The sequence below is a fragment of the Bacillus rossius genome, chromosome 7 (genome assembly GCF_032445375.1).
Source record: "Bacillus rossius redtenbacheri isolate Brsri chromosome 7, Brsri_v3, whole genome shotgun sequence".
In the NCBI taxonomy this organism is placed as follows: domain Eukaryota; kingdom Metazoa; phylum Arthropoda; class Insecta; order Phasmatodea; family Bacillidae; genus Bacillus; species Bacillus rossius.
In genome coordinates, this window is record NC_086335.1 from 63,148,025 (window position 1) to 63,171,476 (window position 23,452).

Sequence of the window (23,452 nt, forward strand, 5' to 3'; positions counted from 1 at the left end):
TAGAGTGGTTCTTGGATGCTAGACAGTGCCTTGTAGACGCTCCTAGAGGCTCCAGAGTGGCTCCTGGATGCTAGACAGTAGAATATATCTGAGAGAGCTGACCTGCCGGGTTGCAGGGGCGGAGGTCGGGCGCCCAGCAGGTGGTGCTGCAGCGCGCGCAGCCCGGCTCCTCGGGCCACTACCGCTGCGAGGTGTCCGCCGAGGCGCCCTCCTTCACCTCGGTGCACGGCGGCGGCCGGCTGCAGGTCGTCGGTGAGCGCAAGTGTTCCCGAGCCCGGCAACCTTCCCAATAAACAGCGCCCTGCGCGAGGCTAGACACTGCTTCCATCCCATTCCGGCGGACGTTTCCCAACAATCGACACAATTGGTACGGCAAAAATCCTAGAGATAGCAACACCCTTTCCCGGCAATCTTTCTAACAAACAGCGCCCTGCGCGAGGCTAGACACTGCTTCCATCGCATTCCAGCGGACGTTTCCCAACAATCGACACAATTGGTACGGCAAAAACCCTAGAGATAGCAGCACCATCGAACAAAAATGGAAGTATGTACCTTTTGTTGAGATTATTTCTTGTTATGACCATTTAAGTGTACAAAATGTATTCCAGTATAGTTTACATGAGTAGTATATAATAGCCGGAACTAGATCTGGCGCCGGCGCGTGGTGCCGGTGCCGGTGTCCGCCATCTTGGATTTGTGACGTCACGGCGGCAAAAATTCCTCAAAAATGCCTCAAAATGACTCAAAATTTCCCGTTTTAAGAAAAAAATTCCCGTTTCCGAGGGAAAAATTCCCGTTTCGAGGGAAAATTTCCCGTTTTATTCCTCAAAAATCCCAACGGCTAGAAATGTCCTGATAGAGGCTTAAGCATCCTTAACTCAAGCCTCAGTTAAGCCTCTATCAGGATGTGACCTTGACCTTTGACCTTGACCCCGGCGGCCATCTTGGATCCGCCATTTTGGATGACGTCATTTGGTTTTCTAGAAAATTCCGGCATTGTGTTATCCGACATATTGGACGATGACGTCACCGTTGCAATTTTCGTTACGGCCGCCATCTTTAACTTTTTTATTTATTATCCGATTTCAATGAAAAAATTTTTAAAATTTATTAAAAAATCCATTTAATAAAATTTTAATAAAAAATATTTAAAAAATATACTTTTACGACACGGAGTTCGGAGTCCTCGGTTCGAACCCGGTGAGGCCAAAAAAATTAAAAATGGCGACCGATCCTCCTCCCGTGGTGACTTTTGGCAGACTGACTCCCACCACTTTTCTTAAAGCATATATATCGTCACCTAGTATGACGTCATGTCCGCCATCTTGTCTTCGATGCTGGAAGCCATCATCATCATTGTATCGTCGACGAGAGTGCGCTGACACCATGTTAGTTTAGTTCGTATCCGCTAGAGTGCAGTAATAATTTATTACTGTGACACCCGCCATCTTGAAATATGGCCGCCATCTTGAAAATCCGTAATTATTTAGCTAGAAATTCGGGAAAAATTCCAAAATTCATTAAATAAATCACTCATTAACTTACATATTGATTCGATCCGCTCCAGTCCTTGGTTCGATCCCTGAATGATGCAAAACATTTAATTTTATATAAAAAATAATAATTTCAATAAACCATGTTCAAAATTCTTAAAGAGACTTTAAATCCTCTACTACCATCATCCTATCAGACACCAAGACCACCATATTGGAAATTCGTAATTGTAATGCTAGAGATTCGGGAAAAAGTTCAAAATTCATTAAATAAATTTGTAATCTATATACTGATTGATTAGATCGACTAAGGTCCTTGACACGATCCCTGGCCGATACAAAACAACTTTAATTTTAAAAAAGTACCAGAAAAGTGTAAGGTTCGAGAAATAAAACACCTCAAAGTCTTTTACAAACATAATATTTATTACACAATTTCTATCCTACTACAGAATCACTTGCGAAAGCCAACAACAATCTTATAAACATTTAGCCCTGCATAGACGTGCAACGACTACTTCTTAGCTCCAAATGGCTCCCAAAGCTCCAACAGCCTCCAAATGCTTAACACAGCTCCAAATGGCTCCAAATGCTCCAACAGCTCCAAAAAAAGGCTCCAAATGCTCCAATAGCCTCCAAATGCTTAACACAGCTCCAAATGGCTCCAAATGCTCCAAACGGCCTCCAAATGCTTGACAGCCTCCAAATGCTTAACACAGCTCTAAATGGCTCCAAATGCTCCAAACGGCCTCCAAATGCTTGACAGCTCCAAATGTCTCCAGCAGCTCCAAATGCTCCAACAGCTCCAAAAAAAAGGCTCCAAATGCTCCAACAGCCTCCAAATGCTTAACACAGCTCCAAATGGCTCCAAATGCTTGACAGCTCCAAATGCATAACACAGCTCCAAATGGCTCCAAATGCTCCAAACAGCCTCCAAATGCTTGACAGCTCCAAATGTCTCCAGCAGCTCCAAATGCTCCAACAGCTCTAAAAAAAGGCTCCAAAAGCTCCAACAGCCTCCAAATGCTTAACACAGTTCCAAATGGCTCCAAATGCTCCAAACGGCCTCCAAATGCTTGACAGCTCCAAATGTTTCCAGCAGCTCCAAATGCTCCAAATGCTTGACAGCTCCAAATGCTTCAAAAGGCTCCAAATGCTCCAAACGGCCTCCAAATGGCTCCAACAGCTCCAACAGCCTCCAAATGCTTGACAGCTCCAAATGTTTCCAGCAGCTCCAAATGCTCCAAATGGCTCCAACAGCCTCCAAATGCTTAACACAGCTCTAAATGGCTCCAACAGCTCCAAAAGACTCCAAATGCTTCAAAAGGCTCCAATTGCTCCAAGAGCTCCATCTTCAATTGGTTCCAACTGATTCCTATTACTTTTATCGAACTTGGCATGATTACTAACATGTCTTTATCAGTATACATTTTGACTGGCAGTGGTAACGTTTTTTTACACCTTTAAGTTATAAGTTTTATTTAGAAATCAGATTTCGATAAATGATAGCTTCCATCTGGAAAGAAAATATATTAATTTATCTTCAAGTTTATACACATACATTTAATTTAATCCATTATTGTATGTAGCCAGCTTCCCTCAGTTCTTTGAGTATGAAGGATATTTCTTTAATGTTCGAATAGTTTCCTGCACAAAGCGATCCATGTAGTAGTCGTAGCCTGTTAACCAATATGTTAGGATCTTCCCATGAGGTATAATCAATCTCTTCTGCTGCCTTCATCATCCTTGCATGTTTATAATAAATATTATCTCTGGTGTTTATCGTTTTAACACCAACCACAAGATCACTTTCGTCATCTTGCCAGTGATTATCTCAAGCTTGATCAGGATAATTTATTTTATTACGCCGTTTCCATCGTTTTGGTCTCAAACCACCATCACAGTCTTCGCTCTTGCATGCTTTTGGTGCTTCAGTACAGTACTCAATCATGTCAGCCTCAGATGTGTCACCACAATCTTCAATCATGTCAGCACCACAAACTTGATCAGGATAATTTATTTTATTACGTCGTTTCCATCGTTTTGGTCTCAGACTGCCATCACAGTCTTCGATCTTGCCTGCTTTAGGTGTTTCAGTACAGTACTCAATCATGTCAGCCTCAGATGTGTCACCACAATCTTCAATCATGCCAGCCTCAGATGATTCATCAAAGTCTTCGACCTTGTAAGCTTCAGGTGGTTCTCCATCTTTCACATTTTCATGGAGACGACTAGATATTGGAGTAAATATATTTTCATTTCTAATGTGGTTACAACTTCCTTCGTTTGTTTTAAATTTTAAATTATTATCTTGATCTAGATCAGTAATTTTAGCATTAGCTTTTTCGCCTTCGTTCCTCTTCCGCGATGTTGTAGCCCAGTCTTCGTTATCTTTATTCATCTTAATTGTACAGGTCTTGTAATGTCTATCCAAGTAATATCTTCTACCAAAGGATTTCTGACACTGACTGCAATGAAATGGTTTTTGACAAGGACCCAAATTACACTCGCTTCTCTCATGTCGTTTAGCATTCTTTCTCAAGGTAAACACCTTGCTACAGTATCTACAGTGATGACGTTTTGATACAGCAACAAATCCCGTTTCAGGATTCATATTAGTTATTGAGACTAATGCCAGATGCAAACTAAGAGTTTTAAATTAGATATATTACTTAAATAGAATTTTTTAATTATTTCATCAGCGAGAATTAATTTATCTCATTCAAAGGTACTTGTTGCAAGTAGTTCTGCTTTTCAACAACAGATGTCGCCACATGTTACTTGCAGGTAAATAATATTTAGTTCTTTTATGCGGGATGCGGGATGCTCACTAACGATCGCAAAAGAAGGATGGCTTCGCTAGACTCCAAGGAGAAGGAAGTTCGTCCATCCTGTTAGTGCTTCTTAGATTTCTCAGAGATTATTTGACTGAGTAATGATATTTTTTTTAAATTTCCACCTGATAAAAATATTACAAGTGCTGATTTATTGGCAGAATTTCAATAATTAAATGCGACCTTGAATAAAAAATGACATGACTCATTAAGTAAAAAATTCTTCATGCAGAGATCAATTCCTCATCAGTAACCAGAAGCACTCGGAGAAAACCATCAGATGTCTAGTCAGGAATAATCAGAAGCACCCAGAGAAAACCATCAAAATATTGTCAAGAATAATCAGGAGCACACGGAGAAAACTACCATAATATTGTCAAGAATAAACGGGAGCACACGGAGAAATCCACCATAATATTGACAAGAATAATCAGGAGCACACGGAGAAAACCACCGCAAGTTTTCTTTGATATCATAAAATTTCAGAAAAAAAATAAAAATAAATTAATAAAAAATTAAAAAAAATAAAATAAAAAAAATACATAAAATTCTGGCTTGTACTAGAACTCTATCTTTGTTCAACAATGAGAAGTTCACAAGCTAGCAGAATATATTTATGTATTTTTTTATTTTATTTTTTTTAATTTTTTATTAATTTATTTTTATTTTTTTCCTGAAATTTTATGATATCAAAGAAAACTTGCGGTGGTTTTCTCCGTGTGCTCCTGATTATTCTTGTCAATATTATGGTGGATTTCTCCGTGTGCTCCCGTTTATTCTTGACAATATTATGGTAGTTTTCTCCGTGTGCTCCTGATTATTCTTGACAATATTTTGATGGTTTTCTCTGGGTGCTTCTGATTATTCCTGACTAGACATCTGATGGTTTTCTCCGAGTGCTTCTGGTTACTGATGAGGAATTGATCTCTGCATGAAGAATTTTTTACTTAATGAGTCATGTCATTTTTTATTCAAGGTCGCATTTAATTATTGAAATTCTGCCAATAAATCAGCACTTGTAATATTTTTATCAGGTGGAAATTTAAAAAAAATATCATTACTCAGTCAAATAATCTCTGAGAAATCTAAGAAGCACTAACAGGATGGACGAACTTCCTTCTCCTTGGAGTCTAGCGAAGCCATCCTTCTTTTGCGATCGTTAGTGAGCATCCCGCATCCCGCATAAAAGAACTAAATATTATTTACCTGCAAGTAACATGTGGCGACATCTGTTGTTGAAAAGCAGAACTACTTGCAACAAGTACCTTTGAATGAGATAAATTAATTCTCGCTGATGAAATAATTAAAAAATTCTATTTAAGTAATATATCTAATTTAAAACTCTTAGTATGCATCTGGCATTAGTCTCAATAACTAATATGAATCCTGAAACGGGATTTGTTGCTGTATCAAAACGTCATCACTGTAGATACTGTAGCAAGGTGTTTACCTTGAGAAAGAATGCTAAACGACATGAGAGAAGCGAGTGTAATTTGGGTCCTTGTCAAAAACCATTTCATTGCAGTCAGTGTCAGAAATCCTTTGGTAGAAGATATTACTTGGATAGACATTACAAGACCTGTACAATTAAGATGAATAAAGATAACGAAGACTGGGCTACAACATCGCGGAAGAGGAACGAAGGCGAAAAAGCTAATGCTAAAATTACTGATCTAGATCAAGATAATAATTTAAAATTTAAAACAAACGAAGGAAGTTGTAACCACATTAGAAATGAAAATATATTTACTCCAATATCTAGTCGTCTCCATGAAAATGTGAAAGATGGAGAACCACCTGAAGCTTACAAGGTCGAAGACTTTGATGAATCATCTGAGGCTGGCATGATTGAAGATTGTGGTGACACATCTGAGGCTGACATGATTGAGTACTGTACTGAAACACCTAAAGCAGGCAAGATCGAAGACTGTGATGGCAGTCTGAGACCAAAACGATGGAAACGACGTAATAAAATAAATTATCCTGATCAAGTTTGTGGTGCTGACATGATTGAAGATTGTGGTGACACATCTGAGGCTGACATGATTGAGTACTGTACTGAAGCACCAAAAGCATGCAAGAGCGAAGACTGTGATGGTGGTTTGAGACCAAAACGATGGAAACGGCGTAATAAAATAAATTATCCTGATCAAGCTTGTGATAATCACTGGCAAGATGACGAAAGTGATCTTGTGGTTGGTGTTAAAACGATAAACACCAGAGATAATATTTATTATAAACATGCAAGGATGATGAAGGCAGCAGAAGAGATTGATTATACCTCATGGGAAGATCCTAACATATTGGTTAACAGGCTACGACTACTACATGGATCGCTTTGTGCAGGAAACTATTCGAACATTAAAGAAATATCCTTCATACTCAAAGAACTGAGGGAAGCTGGCTACATACAATAATGGATTAAATTAAATGTATGTGTATAAACTTGAAGATAAATTAATATATTTTCTTTCCAGATGGAAGCTATCATTTATCGAAATCTGATTTCTAAATAAAACTTATAACTTAAAGGTGTAAAAAAACGTTACCACTGCCAGTCAAAATGTATACTGATAAAGACATGTTAGTAATCATGCCAAGTTCGATAAAAGTAATAGGAATCAGTTGGAACCAATTGAAGATGGAGCTCTTGGAGCAATTGGAGCCTTTTGAAGCATTTGGAGTCTTTTGGAGCTGTTGGAGCCATTTAGAGCTGTGTTAAGCATTTGGAGGCTGTTGGAGCCATTTGGAGCATTTGGAGCTGCTGGAAACATTTGGAGCTGTCAAGCATTTGGAGGCTGTTGGAGCTGTTGGAGCCATTTGGAGGCCGTTTGGAGCATTTGGAGCCTTTTGAAGCATTTGGAGCTGTCAAGCATTTGGAGCTGCTGGAAACATTTGGAGCTGTCAAGCATTTGGAGGCCGTTTGGAGCATTTGGAGCCATTTGGAACTGTGTTAAGCATTTGGAGGCTGTTGGAGCTTTTGGAGCCTTTTTTTAGAGCTGTTGGAGCATTTGGAGCTGCTGGAGACATTTGGAGCTGTCAAGCATTTGGAGGCTGTTTGGAGCATTTGGAGCCATTTGGAGCTGTGTTATGCATTTGGAGCTGTCAAGCATTTGGAGCCATTTGGAGCTGTGTTAAGCATTTGGAGGCTGTTGGAGCATTTGGAGCCTTTTTTTTTTGGAGCTGTTGGAGCATTTGGAGCTGCTGGAGACATTTGGAGCTGTCAAGCATTTGGAGGCCGTTTGGAGCATTTGGAGCCATTTAGAGCTGTGTTAAGCATTTGGAGGCTGTCAAGCATTTGGAGGCCGTTTGGAGCATTTGGAGCCATTTGGAGCTGTGTTAAGCATTTGGAGGCTATTGGAGCATTTGGAGCCTTTTTTTGGAGCTGTTGGAGCATTTGGAGCCATTTGGAGCTGTGTTAAGCATTTGGAGGCTGTTGGAGCTTTGGGAGCCATTTGGAGCTAAGAAGTAGTCGTTGCACGTCTATGCAGGGCTAAATGTTTATAAGATTGTTGTTGGCTTTCGCAAGTGATTCTGTAGTAGGATAGAAATTGTGTAATAAATATTATGTTTGTAAAAGACTTTGAGGTGTTTTATTTCTCGAACCTTACACTTTTCTGGTACTTTTTTAAAATTAAAGTTGTTTTGTATCGGCCAGGGATCGTGTCAAGGACCTTAGTCGATCTAATCAATCAGTATATAGATTACAAATTTATTTAATGAATTTTGAACTTTTTCCCGAATCTCTAGCATTACAATTACGAATTTCCAATATGGTGGTCTTGGTGTCTGATAGGATGATGGTAGTAGAGGATTTAAAGTCTCTTTAAGAATTTTGAACATGGTTTATTGAAATTATTATTTTTTATATAAAATTAAATGTTTTGCATCATTCAGGGATCGAACCAAGGACTGGAGCGGATCGAATCAATATGTAAGTTAATGAGTGATTTATTTAATGAATTTTGGAATTTTTCCCGAATTTCTAGCTAAATAATTACGGATTTTCAAGATGGCGGCCATATTTCAAGATGGCGGGTGTCACAGTAATAAATTATTACTGCACTCTAGCGGATACGAACTAAACTAACATGGTGTCAGCGCACTCTCGTCGACGATACAATGATGATGATGGCTTCCAGCATCGAAGACAAGATGGCGGACATGACGTCATACTAGGTGACGATATATATGCTTTAAGAAAAGTGGTGGGAGTCAGTCTGCCAAAAGTCACCACGGGAGGAGGATCGGTCGCCTTTTTTAATTTTTTTGGCCTCACCGGGTTCGAACCGAGGACTCCGAACTCCGTGTCGTAAAAGTATATTTTTTAAATATTTTTTATTAAAATTTTATTAAATGGATTTTTTAATAAATTTTAAAAAATTTTTCATTGAAATCGGATAATAAATAAAAAAGTTAAAGATGGCGGCCGTAACGAAAATTGCAACGGTGACGTCATCGTCCAATATGTCGGATAACACAATGCCGGAATTTTCTAGAAAACCAAATGACGTCATCCAAAATGGCGGATCCAAGATGGCCGCCGGGGTCAAGGTCAAAGGTCAAGGTCACATCCTGATAGAGGCTTAACTGAGGCTTGAGTTAAGGATGCTTAAGCCTCTATCAGGACATTTCTAGCCGTTGGGATTTTTGAGGAATAAAACGGGAAATTTTCCCTCGAAACGGGAATTTTTCCCTCGGAAACGGGAAATTTTTTCTTAAAACGGGAAATTTTGAGTCATTTTGAGGCATTTTTGAGGAATTTTTGCCGCCGTGACGTCACAAATCCAAGATGGCGGACACCGGCACCGGCACCACGCGCCGGCGCCAGATCTAGTTCTGGCTATTATATACTACTTACATGCAATAAGGTTTCATTTGGTACACCAATACGTTTGGTACGTCCCCCATGTTCGCGAAAGTAATTATTTATTATATTAGAGTTAATTGCACCAGACGCGGGACCGCCATCTAGACGAAATCACCGAAAAAGTAGGCTCTGCGCTTGCGCGAAAGTTTGGGCAACAAATAGGTTACGAATAGGATACCAAAACCCGTTCCCTAAAAATAAGAGACTGGCCTTGTCCGATCTAAAGGTTTGAGATTGATTTTGTGCACTTAGAATACGGTTAGATTACAGCTGTAGAAAATTCAGCACCTAAACCCTTATTTTTGTGTCTTGAAATAACGGCCTTCTCTCTTTCCAATACTACTGTTGTCAGATACACCCAAACAGCACAAAAGTTTTGACACATCTCTATAATACTATGAATATTTTTTAATGTGCATTGTATCTAAAAAATTTTCTAAAGGACGATTTGGAATGAAAGGTTTGGAAATACATTTACGTGTTGTATTTCATTAAGAGCAACAAACTCTTACTTGTAATAAAACGTAGCTTAAGGACTTCACCTAGGATTCAACAAGTTTCAGGCACGCGTCGCGAGTCAATCTAGGGTTTGGAAATACGCCGTCGGGAACCTATTGGCACGTACGCTTCCGCCGAGCACGCGAAACTGTTAATCAGGAATCACTTTAGCGCGACGGTGGCGACGCAAATATTTCCGACCAATCATCACGTTTGACAAATATATGACGCCAGTGCGACAAAAATGGCGGACGAGACTTCCTGATTAGAAATATTTTCTATTTCCATCGCGTCTTGGTAGCGTTACAGAAATGCGTGTCGGGTTTCTGTTTTAGAAACATGGTGAAACTGATTTATTGATAAATGTATTATCATTCTTGTATTTTTAAGATTTGATTGATTTTCTGTGATTTCTCTGAAATGTGTTTAAGCACAGTGATTTTTATAATTTAATGTTTTTCATTCAAACAAATAACTCCCCAAACATAACTATTAAAAAAAATCTACAAACCCTGATGGCTATCGTATTTTGGTGCGTAGGTATATAACAGCGGGTAAAAACTGTAAATTCACAATAACGCATCGCCAACTTCGAAATATCGCATTGTTAGGTAGGTACGTGTGACGAACAAAAAGAGACTATTAATTATAAAATGTTTCTTGCCATTACGTTCTTAACATAAGACAACTATTAACGTTTGCAGTTTTTTTAAAGAGATAAATTTTTTTAGTGCTAGTTCAGTGCTATCACAAATACATTCAGTATTAAGTTTGATCATCTTTCGAAAACCAAATTCTGACATTCATTTCAGTAACGTCGCACCGGCGACTTGATGGAAAAAAGAATAAATATGTCGTGTTCGCCATTATGTCGCTGACATCACGTGATTGGCTAGTAAACTATTTGCGTCCATCATATTTCTAACTTCAAAAATGACAAACTTTAATCCCCTTAAAGGATGAATTTTGAAAATTCGTTTCTTAGTGCTCACTTACGTCACACAAGGGACTCCTATGCTGTACCCACAGGTTTAAGCTGCGTGTTGTCTGTCAGTCAGTAAGCGTTAGAGTTTTATTTAGTATATAAGAACCAGATTTCGATGAACAACCAAATTAATACTATTGAAGCCTGCCGCGCTTGTTTAGTGACTTCTAGAATTCTTGTAGATTTAGGATCGTGGAGAGGGAGTTTAAAGAACTTCTAGACGATAATGCTGGCATCGAATCCACGTAACCGCGACGTGTTACGGCAACCACACGCTCAGTCCAGCTTCCAGTTCGGACCAAAGATGTCTGCCACGACACTCAGCTGATGGGATGCTTGTTTGGACACACGGCAGTACGGACTGGCCGTCTCGGACTGAACGCGTGGCCACAGAGGACTTGTGCTCCGGACAGAAGTCAACAATGCCGCGGGCTGTTGCAGCTCTGGCGAAGGAGGGCCCCCGCATCACCGTGGAGCGGAGCGAGTACGGCGTGGGTGACGTCATCAACCTGACGTGCAGCGCCGGCCAGTCGCACCCCGCCGCGCGCCTGCGCTGGTTCGTCAACGACCGCCAGGTGCTGCGCTGCCATTGGTCCACGAGTCTCTCGCCCGCGACTCATGGTTGGAGACTGGAAAAATTCGCTTATTCATTCTCGCGATAGGCTACGTAATGAAAAATGCAACATTCAGGGAGTAGGACATTCGATTTCAAGATGGCACCAGACGCGGGAGCCTCCAATATTTACCACTGTTGTATTTTTTTTATTTCAATTAAATTGAACTTAAGTAGTAACATTAACTTTAACACACAGTAGGCTAATAATATAAACTATTGCGGAGCCATCTGACGTGAGCGAATAAGCCAGACGTGCGCAGGATTATTTTCGCTGGGGCTAGTAGTTAGCAAACTCTCCCAATGTAATCGGTGCCTTGCGGGTCGCTGCTGAGCAGTTTCACAGTTGAATCCTCCCCCCTCCCCCTTTTTCGCAGCACCAGTCCAAAAATAAATGGTGGAAGGAGTTTCTCAAGGCCGGGAGAATCTGTGTGTGGTGTTCGCCTTTGCCGTTTCTGTTACCGTTACCGTTGCCGTAGTCGCAGGCAGAGGAACACCCTACCCGGTTCTAGACACGGGAATACAGGAACCGAACCCGGGAGCGCTAGACCAAACTGCAGGACGTGTTGTGTGTAGTCTGTCTCGCGCTTAGACTGCAGTGAAGAGTAAATGGCAACCACTGTTGCTTTTTTGATACAGCCTGGCTTGTTAACACAAAAAAAAAATATTATTTTGTATACCATCTTTACCTGCTTGTAATAAGTTTTAATTATTTTCTTATTTTTATTGTTTGTTGATTTTTTTAAGACTATAAATTAGCGTCTGTTGACGGTATTGACACAGTTTAAGTCACTCTGACAAAAAAAAATTTAATGTAAAATATCAATTGTTAATTCTCAGGTAAAACTATTTGTAGCAATCCGACACCATTCATAACAAGGAATTCATGAAGTTATGTGCTATGCTCAAAGAGTAAAGAGAAAAAAAAATAACGTTATAAAAAATTTGAAAACAAGAGAGCGTCTTTTAAGTACATTTTAGAAATAATATTATCAGATGATCTTGTTGAAATACAATTTACTTTACGAAATACATGATTTTTTAAAAATTTAATTACAATACAAAGCTGTGTCAAACATTTTTGCTTAATGGTGTAGAGTACACAGAAACAAAGACAGCGTTAATGATAGAAATCGGACTTTAGGTCACTGAGAAAAAAAAAAAATATATATATATATATATATATATATATAGTTAGGTCTGTATTTTAAATAATATATATAAGACACTGAAATATTTGTTTGTTTTTGTAAAAAAAATTAAATTAATACTCAGGATTCAATATTAATGTAAACACGTGTATAAAATTTATTATTTCTTTCGTATACATTTTACAATCATAATTCATTATTATATCACAAATGTTTCTAATGTCCAGGATCTTTCGATGTACCATATTAAAACAGCTAGAAATGTATACAGGATCATGCCATCAGGATCAAGGGATATATATTATATGAATATGTGATATGCAACTTTTGACAAGTAATCTTGACCAAACTTTCTAATACATTTTACACAACTATGCAGCTATACGTAAATCTACCAAATTTCTCTGGTTAATAAATATTTTAGGGAAACCAAACCGGTATTCAGCATAAAATTATACGTAGAATTTTATAATAACACTCACCAAACAAATGAAATAAGATAATTATTTAATCTTCAACCCAGTTCCTCTTTCATACAAGCCCTGAAGAAGCGCGGCCGCCACAAGCTGCGAAGTCGTCTGCAACCAACGCGAAAAGACAAATTCATCTCTTCTCGGTTTTCAGATCGCACGAAACCTAGGCCCTGGACACGAAATTTAACGTATAGTTCCAGCACGATAAATGAACGAAAATAAATTTTTAAATAAAATTTGTGGACGCGATTAATAAAATAGCGGCCGGTACAAATTGTTTGCCAATAACTTCACAGAGCACACTCTTTTTATCCTGTGATAATGTTTTTGCATGGTGCGCGCACCTCGTAAAAATTCACTCTCATTATTTTTTTTTAAATACGTGCCTAAATAAGTATAACTTCAATTAGAACATACAGTATTAAATGATAGTTGCGCTATTATAAAGTTTAATTTTTAATACCTATGCGAATTCATGAATATTCATTTCCTAATAAACGTAAAAAATTTAATTTTAAGTAAATCTATTTAAAAAAAACTATATATTAAAAAAATTATAGAAATAAGATAAATAAATAAAAATGTGTTAATTTATTTGCTTAAATCATTTTTTTATAATCAAGTAATTTTTTAATAAAATTAAAGTAAAACAGTTTTTGCTCTGACGATGCTTGAACCAGGCCCGTTTAGGTCTTCAAACGTCCGCTCTACCATTACGGTAGACGGTACTAAGCTTACTAAGGCTACCCAAGGAGAAAGATCTAAGAGCGAGGCTTTCTTCTCGTCGTGTGAATGGTATTTGAGCGGTAAACGTAACACTAGATGGCGGAGAAATTAACATTAAGATGTAAAGAAATTCTCTTGAGGGCTTTCAAGAATCTGTAAGGGGTGTTTTGTGCCTGAAAATGATTTTGAACACACATGTTTTAGCCACTCTGTTAAAAATACCGTTTAAAAACGAATTACGGAACAGAACTACCCATTCGCCCTCAGCGTATTCTTGAATGCTTTCCGTAGAGAGCCCACTTGAATACTTTGAGCGGTTTATCAAGTCGCGTGGTGTTTCAGAATGTGTGCTCGGTAGAACTGTAGCAAACCGCATGTATTCGGTACTGAGTAACGGGTGCGCCATCTAGTACCGAGTAACAAAACGTTACACACGGCTGCATCTCGTTACTCGCATCTTCCGTATGTTTGACGCATGTGCGCGCAAATTCGATGAATTTACTTTACGAAGAACGATGTTTGTTTATTTTAAGTAAAGTATAATTTGGAAATTCGTCGTCCAAGTTTTTTTTTTACTGATTATTAAAGGTAGTGTGTGTGTGTAGACAAAGTTTGAGATTGGAACAGAAACAACATAAAAATTATTTTTTACAAATTAGAAATATGTATATTTTTGTTTTTTACTATCGCGTATTTTCACGTTTTTTTTGTTCTTATCTTAAAAGAGATAATATAATAAAGCCGCTCTAATGAGATTTAATTGTTTCTTGGTTAAAAAAACGGTTAATTATCAAATATTGTTAATTGTTTATATTCTATTTATTATTATTTACGCGACGTCATACTGATACTGTACGCGTACGCAATACGACTCGATTCGTTGCTGCAACATAACAGCATGTTATGCGGTATTAGAAGTAACGAGTACTAATTGTTATAGTAACGAATACATACAGGTACGCTTTTTTTCGTTACTTTTACACCTCTAGTGCTCGGGTAGGCGGGGGCGGTAGTCAGTGACTCATGCATCTCGGCAACGCACGCACGCAGGTGGAGTCAGCGGCGTCCGAGCGGGGGACGGCGGGCTCGGTGGCGACTCTGCGCCTGCGCGTGGAGTCCCGCCTCTTGGCGCGCGGCGCGCTGCAGGTTCGCTGCGTGGCCACCGTGGGCGCTGACGGCGCGCTGCCGCTGCTCGACCGCCGCGAGGCGCTGTTGCTGGGTGAGCCTCAGGCTAGCCAACCGTCCTTCGTGTTCTGTGCCTTAGTCGCTAGCGTCCGTGGGTCCCGGACCACTACCATCCAGGATTTAAAAAAATAAATAAAGACAGAATAAGAAAATTATAACTACTTAGTTACATAAGGTATCAGACAAGGGCGCAACAACAGGGAAGGGGGGGGCAAGGGTATTTGCCCCCCCCCCCCCCCCCTGAAACCTTGAAGTGGGGGTAAACGGAGACAAAGAAAGTGCTGTGTAATCAATTTTTAGATAATAAAACTGCTTAAATAGCACCATTTTCAACCTTGAAATACAAATTTTCCCGGGGGAGGACCCCCGGACCCCCCGCTTCAATAGGGGGGATAGATGATTCTTTATAAAATATATATTGTCCCCCCCCCCCTTCGGAAATTTATTTGTTGCGCTCCTGGTATCAGAGATATAAGTTTGCAATCCTTTGTGGGTCATAATAATATATTTCCTCCCCATTTTAGCACGACATTTCTCATACACAGAAGCACGCGGAATTGTGTTTCAAGTAATCTATATGGGGCGACGGAAGACTTCCATAATGGAAAACTACCATAATAATATAATTCCACCTAGGGGCGACGGAAAAGTGCCATAATGAAAAACTACCATAAGTCAAAACGAAACCATAGTGACTAAAAAGTATGTCTGTTATCTTAAAAGAAATTGTAGAAATGAACATCCAACAAAGTCTTGTGATTCTAATTCATGAGTTAACTCCAGGTCACTAGTTGAAATGAAATGCAATTTAGTGACCGAAAATCACAATTCCCTGACAACCGACGGTTAAGTAAGTTAAATATTGCATTATTTATATCATATGTTTAAAATGCCATTACAGATTGTCACCATCAGGTGTATAGTCATCTATAGTACTGAGGTGGCAATTTATATAATTTTATTTCACGTCATGTATATCAAAAGAACTATAAAATAAACGTAAGCATGAATGATTTCACAGAAAAATATGTTTACGTTACTACATCATTAATAATACCCACATTATGTTTCTTATGGGCTGTTGGTGTTCAATTTTCGTGGGCTGACAGCACTACGACCACAATTCTTAATGGCTGTGGAGTTGTTTTTGTCATGTCGGGGCTGTCACAGGATATTGTGATTCCAGCATTATGTTTTAGAGCATGTGCCGAGAAAACCATTAGAATAGTATTTTAACATATAGATGAAAAGAAAAACAATTGCCTTTAAGAATAGATAAAAACAATAACAACATTCCAACCTGAGAACTATGAATACGGAATATTTGTTACGGTATACTTTACTTGAGAACGATTCAAGTTTGCTGTTTAAGTTTTATTGATTAAGTAGTTGTGAAATTAGGCCCTATATTTTAACTGCGTCAATGACTACGAAATCGTTTATTAATACTCAAATGAGCTGGTTAAGTGAAATCATTAAAGAATATTAATTTATGAAAGCCTTAATATCCTTTTTATGTATGTGTACTAGAGGAGTAGCCTATTTCCGATATTATATTTCTTCTTATTCTGAAATTCTTGCTTGTACGTAACAGATTGATAGCGAGAACAATGCAGACGGCCAAACACAACGCCACAGTAGAGCGACATTGGGAAAGGAATTAGCCATGACCTACAGTAAGGAAGCATCCTACCAATTTTCTAGAATTATTTCACGAATAAGCAGAAAAAAATTGGTGGGGCTGCATCGGGACTCGCGGCCGTTGGTTTCGCGTGAAACGTCTGTGTCAGCGAGTAGCTTTTAGTGTAATGGTTTAAAATAAAAACGAGACAGTGACTACGTACTAAGAATTTTAATTCAAAACAGACACTAAATTGTAGCTTAGTATTCATTTCAATTAATATTCGTCAAAAATTTTATTTAACATTTTCCTGTGATATGAGATATCGAAGGCATAATATCAACATTAATGTTTGTTTTAGTGAACGTACAATCTGTACTGTCCAGTGTTGTCGGTTATCTATACACAAACACACGAATCACCGCGCTATCACGTCTGAGTCGTGAGCTACACTGAACAGAATTTTTTCCTAACCTAAATTAAAACTAAGAGTGCCAATATGGGAGTTCTAGGTAGGGAAGACTCTAATATGCGTCTCAGGCCAACGCCTGTATAGTTAGGAAAATATTAAAGCAAGATGATACAGGCATTTTCTTCTGTTCTTGTACCTATATGTTTCGCTGTTAATTTTAAGACTTTAAGATATGACAATGGCCAGCCGGGATTTGATCGTGTGTTCTCTGGAATATGAATCTAGTGTCTTACATTTCGATTCATAAACTTCGATTGTGTATCTTTTATCATCTTCAGATTGCCTTATAGTGATGCCCCATGCTACAGGCGTGAGTGTATGATCATTGCATAACAGTACAAATACATAGTTTCAGACTAAAATACTCCATGTAGGCTATAATCACATGTCTTGAAATATTATTGACATCTAATATTATAAATACAACCACAATTTTTTTTCTTTCACAAATTACAGTAACGAAAATTTTAATTTACGTATTTTGAGTATATCCTGTACTAGTGTGTGTAACTACATGTGATTTTGTTTACACATTTACCATGGGTGTAGACAGTATTTGTGGAAGGAGAGGGCAGAAGACAGTCCCTCCTCCAGAAAATAATTTTTAGGCCATTTGACGATCCCTAAGTGCTTTTTGAAATTCCTGCCATTGTATTTTTTTAAAATAAAATTCTTTTTCTAAATAAATCTGGGTTACCATTTATGCTTTGTGTTCCCAAGTACCTCCAATATTTAAAGTTATTTGCAAACAGTTGTTTGAATATCTTTCCAGTATTAGCTGTGCATCTTAAGCATGGGAAAACAAAATAAAGCCAAAGTGATATTAAAAAGTTAACTTTTCTGTAGCTTTAAAAACAAGTAAATAAAATGTTTATAAATAACTTCATGCTTGTTAGCTCACACATTTTTAATGTCTAACATTTATTTCAAAATAACTTTACCATCGACAGTGCAAGCTCTTACATATTTTTTTACTAGTCTATATTTCTATATAATTATTGTACAGCGGGACCGTAAGTTTGTTTGAAGGAAATCAACTATATAATTTCCAGACTAGTTATACAAATTATATTTCACTGTTATGAAATGCTGATCGAACAACATAAAAACACATAAATTTGTTCGTTACCGAAGTTAGATGCTACTGCACGTGTTAGTGACACAAGAAACTACAGTAAACTCGTGGAATAACATCATGTCAGTGTTAAGAAGACTGCAAGTGTCCGCTCTACCACTCTGGTTCTGGGGTAGAGCGCCTGCCTTGTGACTTGTAGGACCCGGGTTCGCGCCCCGGCTCCTCCAAGGCGGATTGCCCAGACAAAATGGCGGCATTTTCTCTGGTAGGAATACAATCCCTTGTAACAAGTCAGGCTACCAAAGAAACGGTGGGTGGAACAGAAAAAAACCTTCCAGGTGGCTTCCAAATGGGGAGCCCGTTTCTTTTCTTGGGCTCCCCATGCGGTGGCCATTCCGGGGGTTTCTCCGGGGGAACGGAGTTTTGCAAAAAAAAAAAAAAAAATTTTAAATTTTTTTTAGCGTTTTAGTTTTTAGTAATTGTAGCATTATCATTCCAACAAGTTATAAATAAAGCTCTAACAAACATTTAAAACAATTAAATTATTATTTTTTTTTTGATTTTTACTTAATTCGTTTATAGGTGCTGTAATTTCAATCTGAACTGACAGTTTTAATGAAGCAGTATAATATGCTACGCATAGTAATATTTTTTTTCCTAATATAAAAAATACTTGAGTTTTTTTTGAAAGGCTGCAAGCATGTTCAAAGCCCACCAACATTCGAAATACGAACCTATGTCTCCTCTAGAGCGCCTGTGTTTCTTGATCTGTGCCTTCTACACTACACAAAATTATTTTCATCGCATTTCAGCTTCTAAAAAATACATTTTGTAGACTGTAAATAATTTTTGTGTTCTATCACTCTAATAATGAAAACATTATATAAAAAAGCCTTTGTATATCTGCGTTGGATTTGACTAAAATAATTATCTACAATTATTTTAATAAGGCAGTTTTCCTTATTCCGTAGAATGTATAAGGAATTTTGTCAGAATTCCCCCTTGTCCTTTTATTTTCCGTCGCCTCTGTCAAAACAGGAGGATAAGTGCCATAATGAAAAACTACAAATTTTATTTTTATTTATTTTTTTATTTTTACAAATCGTCGTAATAAGAATATAATGCTTCTTCCTATATTTTTTTTTTAGAAACATTTGTTTCTACTAGTGCGTGATCTATGCGTTGATTTGTGATTGCAACTATGACAGTCAGAAGCGTTATATGTAGGCTTTGAAGTTAACCTGATAAACAGCTATAAGGTTGACAGCGCTACCTACTGAGTATTCTATACACTACTTCGAGAGCAATGCTGCTGTACTCAATCCATGGAGTGTATAAGAAAATATGGTAGTTTTCCTGTCTTCCGCGCTCTCGTCTATATTAAATACCGGTCTGTTTACGCGTTAAAGTATTAATGTGTTTCATCAAACTTAATATGTGTGTTTAATAACATAAATATATATGTGTAATTATGCCTTGTTTTAATGAACTTAATTGATTTAAAAACTAAAATATGAAATTTTCAATTTTCACGTCTCAAGTTAAATCGTTATTTAAATGTTAAATAAATTCAATGTGTAAACGTTGGTGTTCTAAAAGTCTACTATTCCCTCAGATGTTATTGTGACAATCAATTTTCTTTTACAACTCAACTAAAATGAAAACTTACTCATAAAAAAATGTAGTCTGAATGGGTTATTTACTGAATGAGTTTGGGCATTGATGATTTTAGTGTTCCGGTATATATTCTGCCCTTGTATGCCAGCATTGAAATTTAAATATTGACGAGATATATTCAGGAAATGAATAAATATAAATATTTTTGCGTACCTGAACTTTAATAAGAATAAAACACACTTTAAGCTGGAGTTACTATCTTCGAACGTTATCTCTATACAGCTCTATACAGCTCTTTACTCCTTGTTTTATCCCCCCCCCCCTCCCCCTTCCCGATCCTGGAACAGTCCTTGGCCCTGCCTCTCTCTCGAACATCTCGTCTCCCAGCGTTTGATAGTCCAGGCTGAACTCCAGGATTCCAGGGGATTGCCGATTGCCACGTCTCTTGGTCTACGTGCACTGGTGATCATTAGTCAGCGTTTTCTGGCAATACGTAACAGCGCTGAAGCTACTGTGGTATTCCGAAACACATTTTACTGGCCAGTAGAGTTTTCTGCCTGTGAAAAACTAAATTGTATCATCTACCAACAGTAGCAAAGGCATGTATCATGAATTCTGATTAAATATGCTAGAAAAAAATAAGGATTTTATATAGTTTTTTAAATACAAATTAAGTTTGTATTTATTTGGTTCCAATTTTTTATTATTTTTTTTTATGTAGCTGCGCATCAAAGGCAAAAGTGGAATAAAATAAGGTTTAAACCACTAGGTTTGGAAAAGGAAATTTTTGAAAATAATTTTTAATCATATGAGTATTTCAAGATAAGTAATGAATTTACTTTAAAGTCTGGTAATTAAACAAATGGGCATTTCTCATTCAAAAATTTAATACAATAAATCTCGAAAAACCCACATGATGATAACATGCAGTTTTATAATAATTTTCTGCTTCTGAAATCTTAATACAGACCTCTCCTATTTCTAAAAAAGGCCATTTTAATGTGATATCCTATCTTCTTGAGTTGGTGCCTATGATTTCATTACTACATATCACCAATGTCCTGAAAATTAACATTTTAAATGAAACGAAGAAATAAAACTTTAATAGAGACGTGAAAATATTTAAGGGGGCCAAACAAATTTACGGTCACGTTGAAGGCTTAAAATTTAGCATTTGTGGTGAGAACAATTTATAGGCAGTTTCACTTCGTATCGAACGACATGTATTCGTAGATAACCTCCTGTTTTAAAAAAAAAAAAAAAAAAATACCACTTGCACTTCAAGTATGCAACAACGCAGTCCAAGAACCCAATGAGCAGGCCCCTCATACCAGTCAGGAATGTTGATCGGTTTTTAAATAAAACTTTTCTTTACAGAAGCCATTTAAGCCCTTTGGCTGGGCGCAGACAGAGTCAGGCAGCCTTCGTGCCAGCCTTCGCATGTGCTGGTCGCGCCGCGCAAAGTGAAAACGCTATCAGATAAGGAACACGGAATTGACCTTTTCTCTCCCCTCCCCTCCACCAGAAACCAACAACACATCCAACACCCCCCCCCCCCCCCGGGCGATATCGATTTGGCTCATGGGCACAAGAGCTAGCAGGTGTTGTTCGGCGGAAATATAGAACACCAATTTTCCCAACCGTCCGAATGCAAATGGCAGGGCAATAACTCCATATTAATGAGTGGCAGAATTATTTATTTATATATTTTTTGTAACAACCTTAAAGAGAGGTTCTCATAATTTGAAAGGTTTTTAAAAGCGTCCACGAACTCGGAATTGAGCGAGCTACAGGTTAAAAAGTAATTTAACTTTTAATAAGTCTCTCTGTATTATATTATAGCCAATTCTTAAAGTTTCCTGATCGAATTCTCAGTATGTAGAATAATTAATAGCTATGGCTATACCATACAGCTATACCATTTTGCTTTAGCAACTAAAAACTAGCAAGCAGCAATGTTTCCTCGTTAAACTTAACAGTAACAGCATAGCATACACCTTTTAGGTTTTTGGTTTTTAAAACTTTTTAAACTACTTAGTTCCTAAATAAAATGTCATTACCTGCAATAATTCCTTGCGCAAATACCCAAAGCTTTCTATTGAAGGACACAGCATGATATATGTATCTTTCTGAACATACGTTATGAGAAATTGCATCGCATAGTGTCAGAGGAAAAAAAAAACACTTTAATATATCATTATCATATTATTAGAATATCAAAGCGCAGTGATTCATTTAAAAATCAGCATTTTACCGGTTGGTGAAAGGGACGAGAGAGAAACATAAATACCAAAGGCGCCATTTTGGAGTCAACATTTATTTCAGAACAATCATTTTTTATTGTTTACTATTTTGCAAGCGTAAGGAGGGTTCCCTCAGTGAGGGGCGTCTTAATTCCAGGTCCTTCCCCCCCCACCGGACGTGTACTATTGTCTTATGTTGTAAGGTAACTGATGCTAGTTGCGACCACTGACTGCGGTGTGGTTGTTCCAGTGCGCGCGTGCTCCGCTCTGCTGAAGGCCCGCGCCGCAGCTGTGATCCTGGGCGCGGTGTTCGCCTCTGTACTGGTGCCTCTTCTGTGACCGCGCAGCCTCGCAGAACCTCCAGTGCCGGGCAGCAACCATTACGTAGAGACCTGCAAAATTCGCGGATTCATTTCGTGATATGCTACAATTCAAATAATTATACCTTAGCGCTGCTTCTACCACTGGTTTGATTGTTAATCTGGATTAATGAGGGCCAATTAGAGACCCTCACTCATAGAAGTGTCGAATCACAGGCACTCAGTCGAGACGACTCACAAGTCAGCAGCCAATGAACAGTTGGCATTTGACCGAGTGTGTAGAGTGTAGTAGAGTCTATCCTGGAGGTCATTGAACCCGCGAATTTTGCAGGTGTCTAAACCATTACTTGTGCAGTTTTGTATTCAAGCCAGGAAGTGCTGTTGTAACCGAGTTTGATTTAAGAACGGTGTATCGCTGGATGCAGCCTGGCTTCAAGGTTGTATAGCCGCGTACTTGACCGACGTTTCGGTCGACATTGCAGTCGCCATCATCAGGGAGCAGTAACGTCGGTGAATCATTCGCCAAGGACGCGGCTGAAACCCAGAACTTCAGACAATGTCCGTGAAAGCCTGCGAACATTATTAGTGTATTTTGCTAGGTTTTTGTTTGTTTTAGTATAGGTTAGAGTGATTTTGTGCATGAAGTTAAAAAAAAAATTAAAAATAACTTCACTGTAGTAGATGTCCTTGGTGTGTGCAATGCTTTTATATCAATGGATTCCCGAACGGGAGACGAGGTAGTCCAATATCGGCTTGTGTGCAACGTGATTATTTTTGTACTGTTTGATATTTTATCAGTGTACGACTAGAGAAAATATTTCGTATGTTTACGTAACACACTTGATAAAATTTCATTGATTTAGAAAATGTCAGATTTCTTATGATCGTACGTGTGTTTAGGTGATGTGCAGGTATTTTTGTGAAATCTATAACACAGATCGTTTGTAAGAAAATAAATCACAACTATTTTTCTCTGTAACAGTATTACAATGATTACAAGTGTATTTAGTGTAACGTAACACCTTCTCCTTACTGAACTGTTCCCTTGGCGTGGTGCGCGATAGCTCTAGCCCCAGGTGACTCGTCACAGATGTCAGGCACGCCGTGGTCCAATGAAACCCAGCAGATTACACTACTTTACTTTAAGGTGCCCACCTATATCTTGTGTAGATATATTAAGTCACTGCGTGCCGAGGGGAGAGATATTGTTAGTTGATAATATGGTCAAAAGATTGAAATTCAAAATATAACCGCTCATGAATGAAAACTTAGATCT

General features: G+C 38.2%; 1 protein-coding gene across 1 annotated transcript in view; it reads left to right on the forward strand.

Annotated features, from left to right (window-relative positions):
* LOC134534601 (uncharacterized) overlaps positions 1–23,040 on the forward strand; it is a 44,097-nt gene extending 21,057 nt beyond the window's left edge. Inside the window, exons 6-9 of the mRNA XM_063373083.1 lie at positions 117–252; positions 11,122–11,255; positions 14,694–14,862; positions 22,107–23,040. Of these exons, the coding sequence (XP_063229153.1) occupies positions 117–252; positions 11,122–11,255; positions 14,694–14,862; positions 22,107–22,195 (528 nt within the window). The 3' untranslated portion in view covers positions 22,196–23,040. The remainder of the gene's footprint in view (positions 1–116; positions 253–11,121; positions 11,256–14,693; positions 14,863–22,106) is intronic.
* The last annotated feature ends 412 nt before the right edge of the window (positions 23,041–23,452 follow it).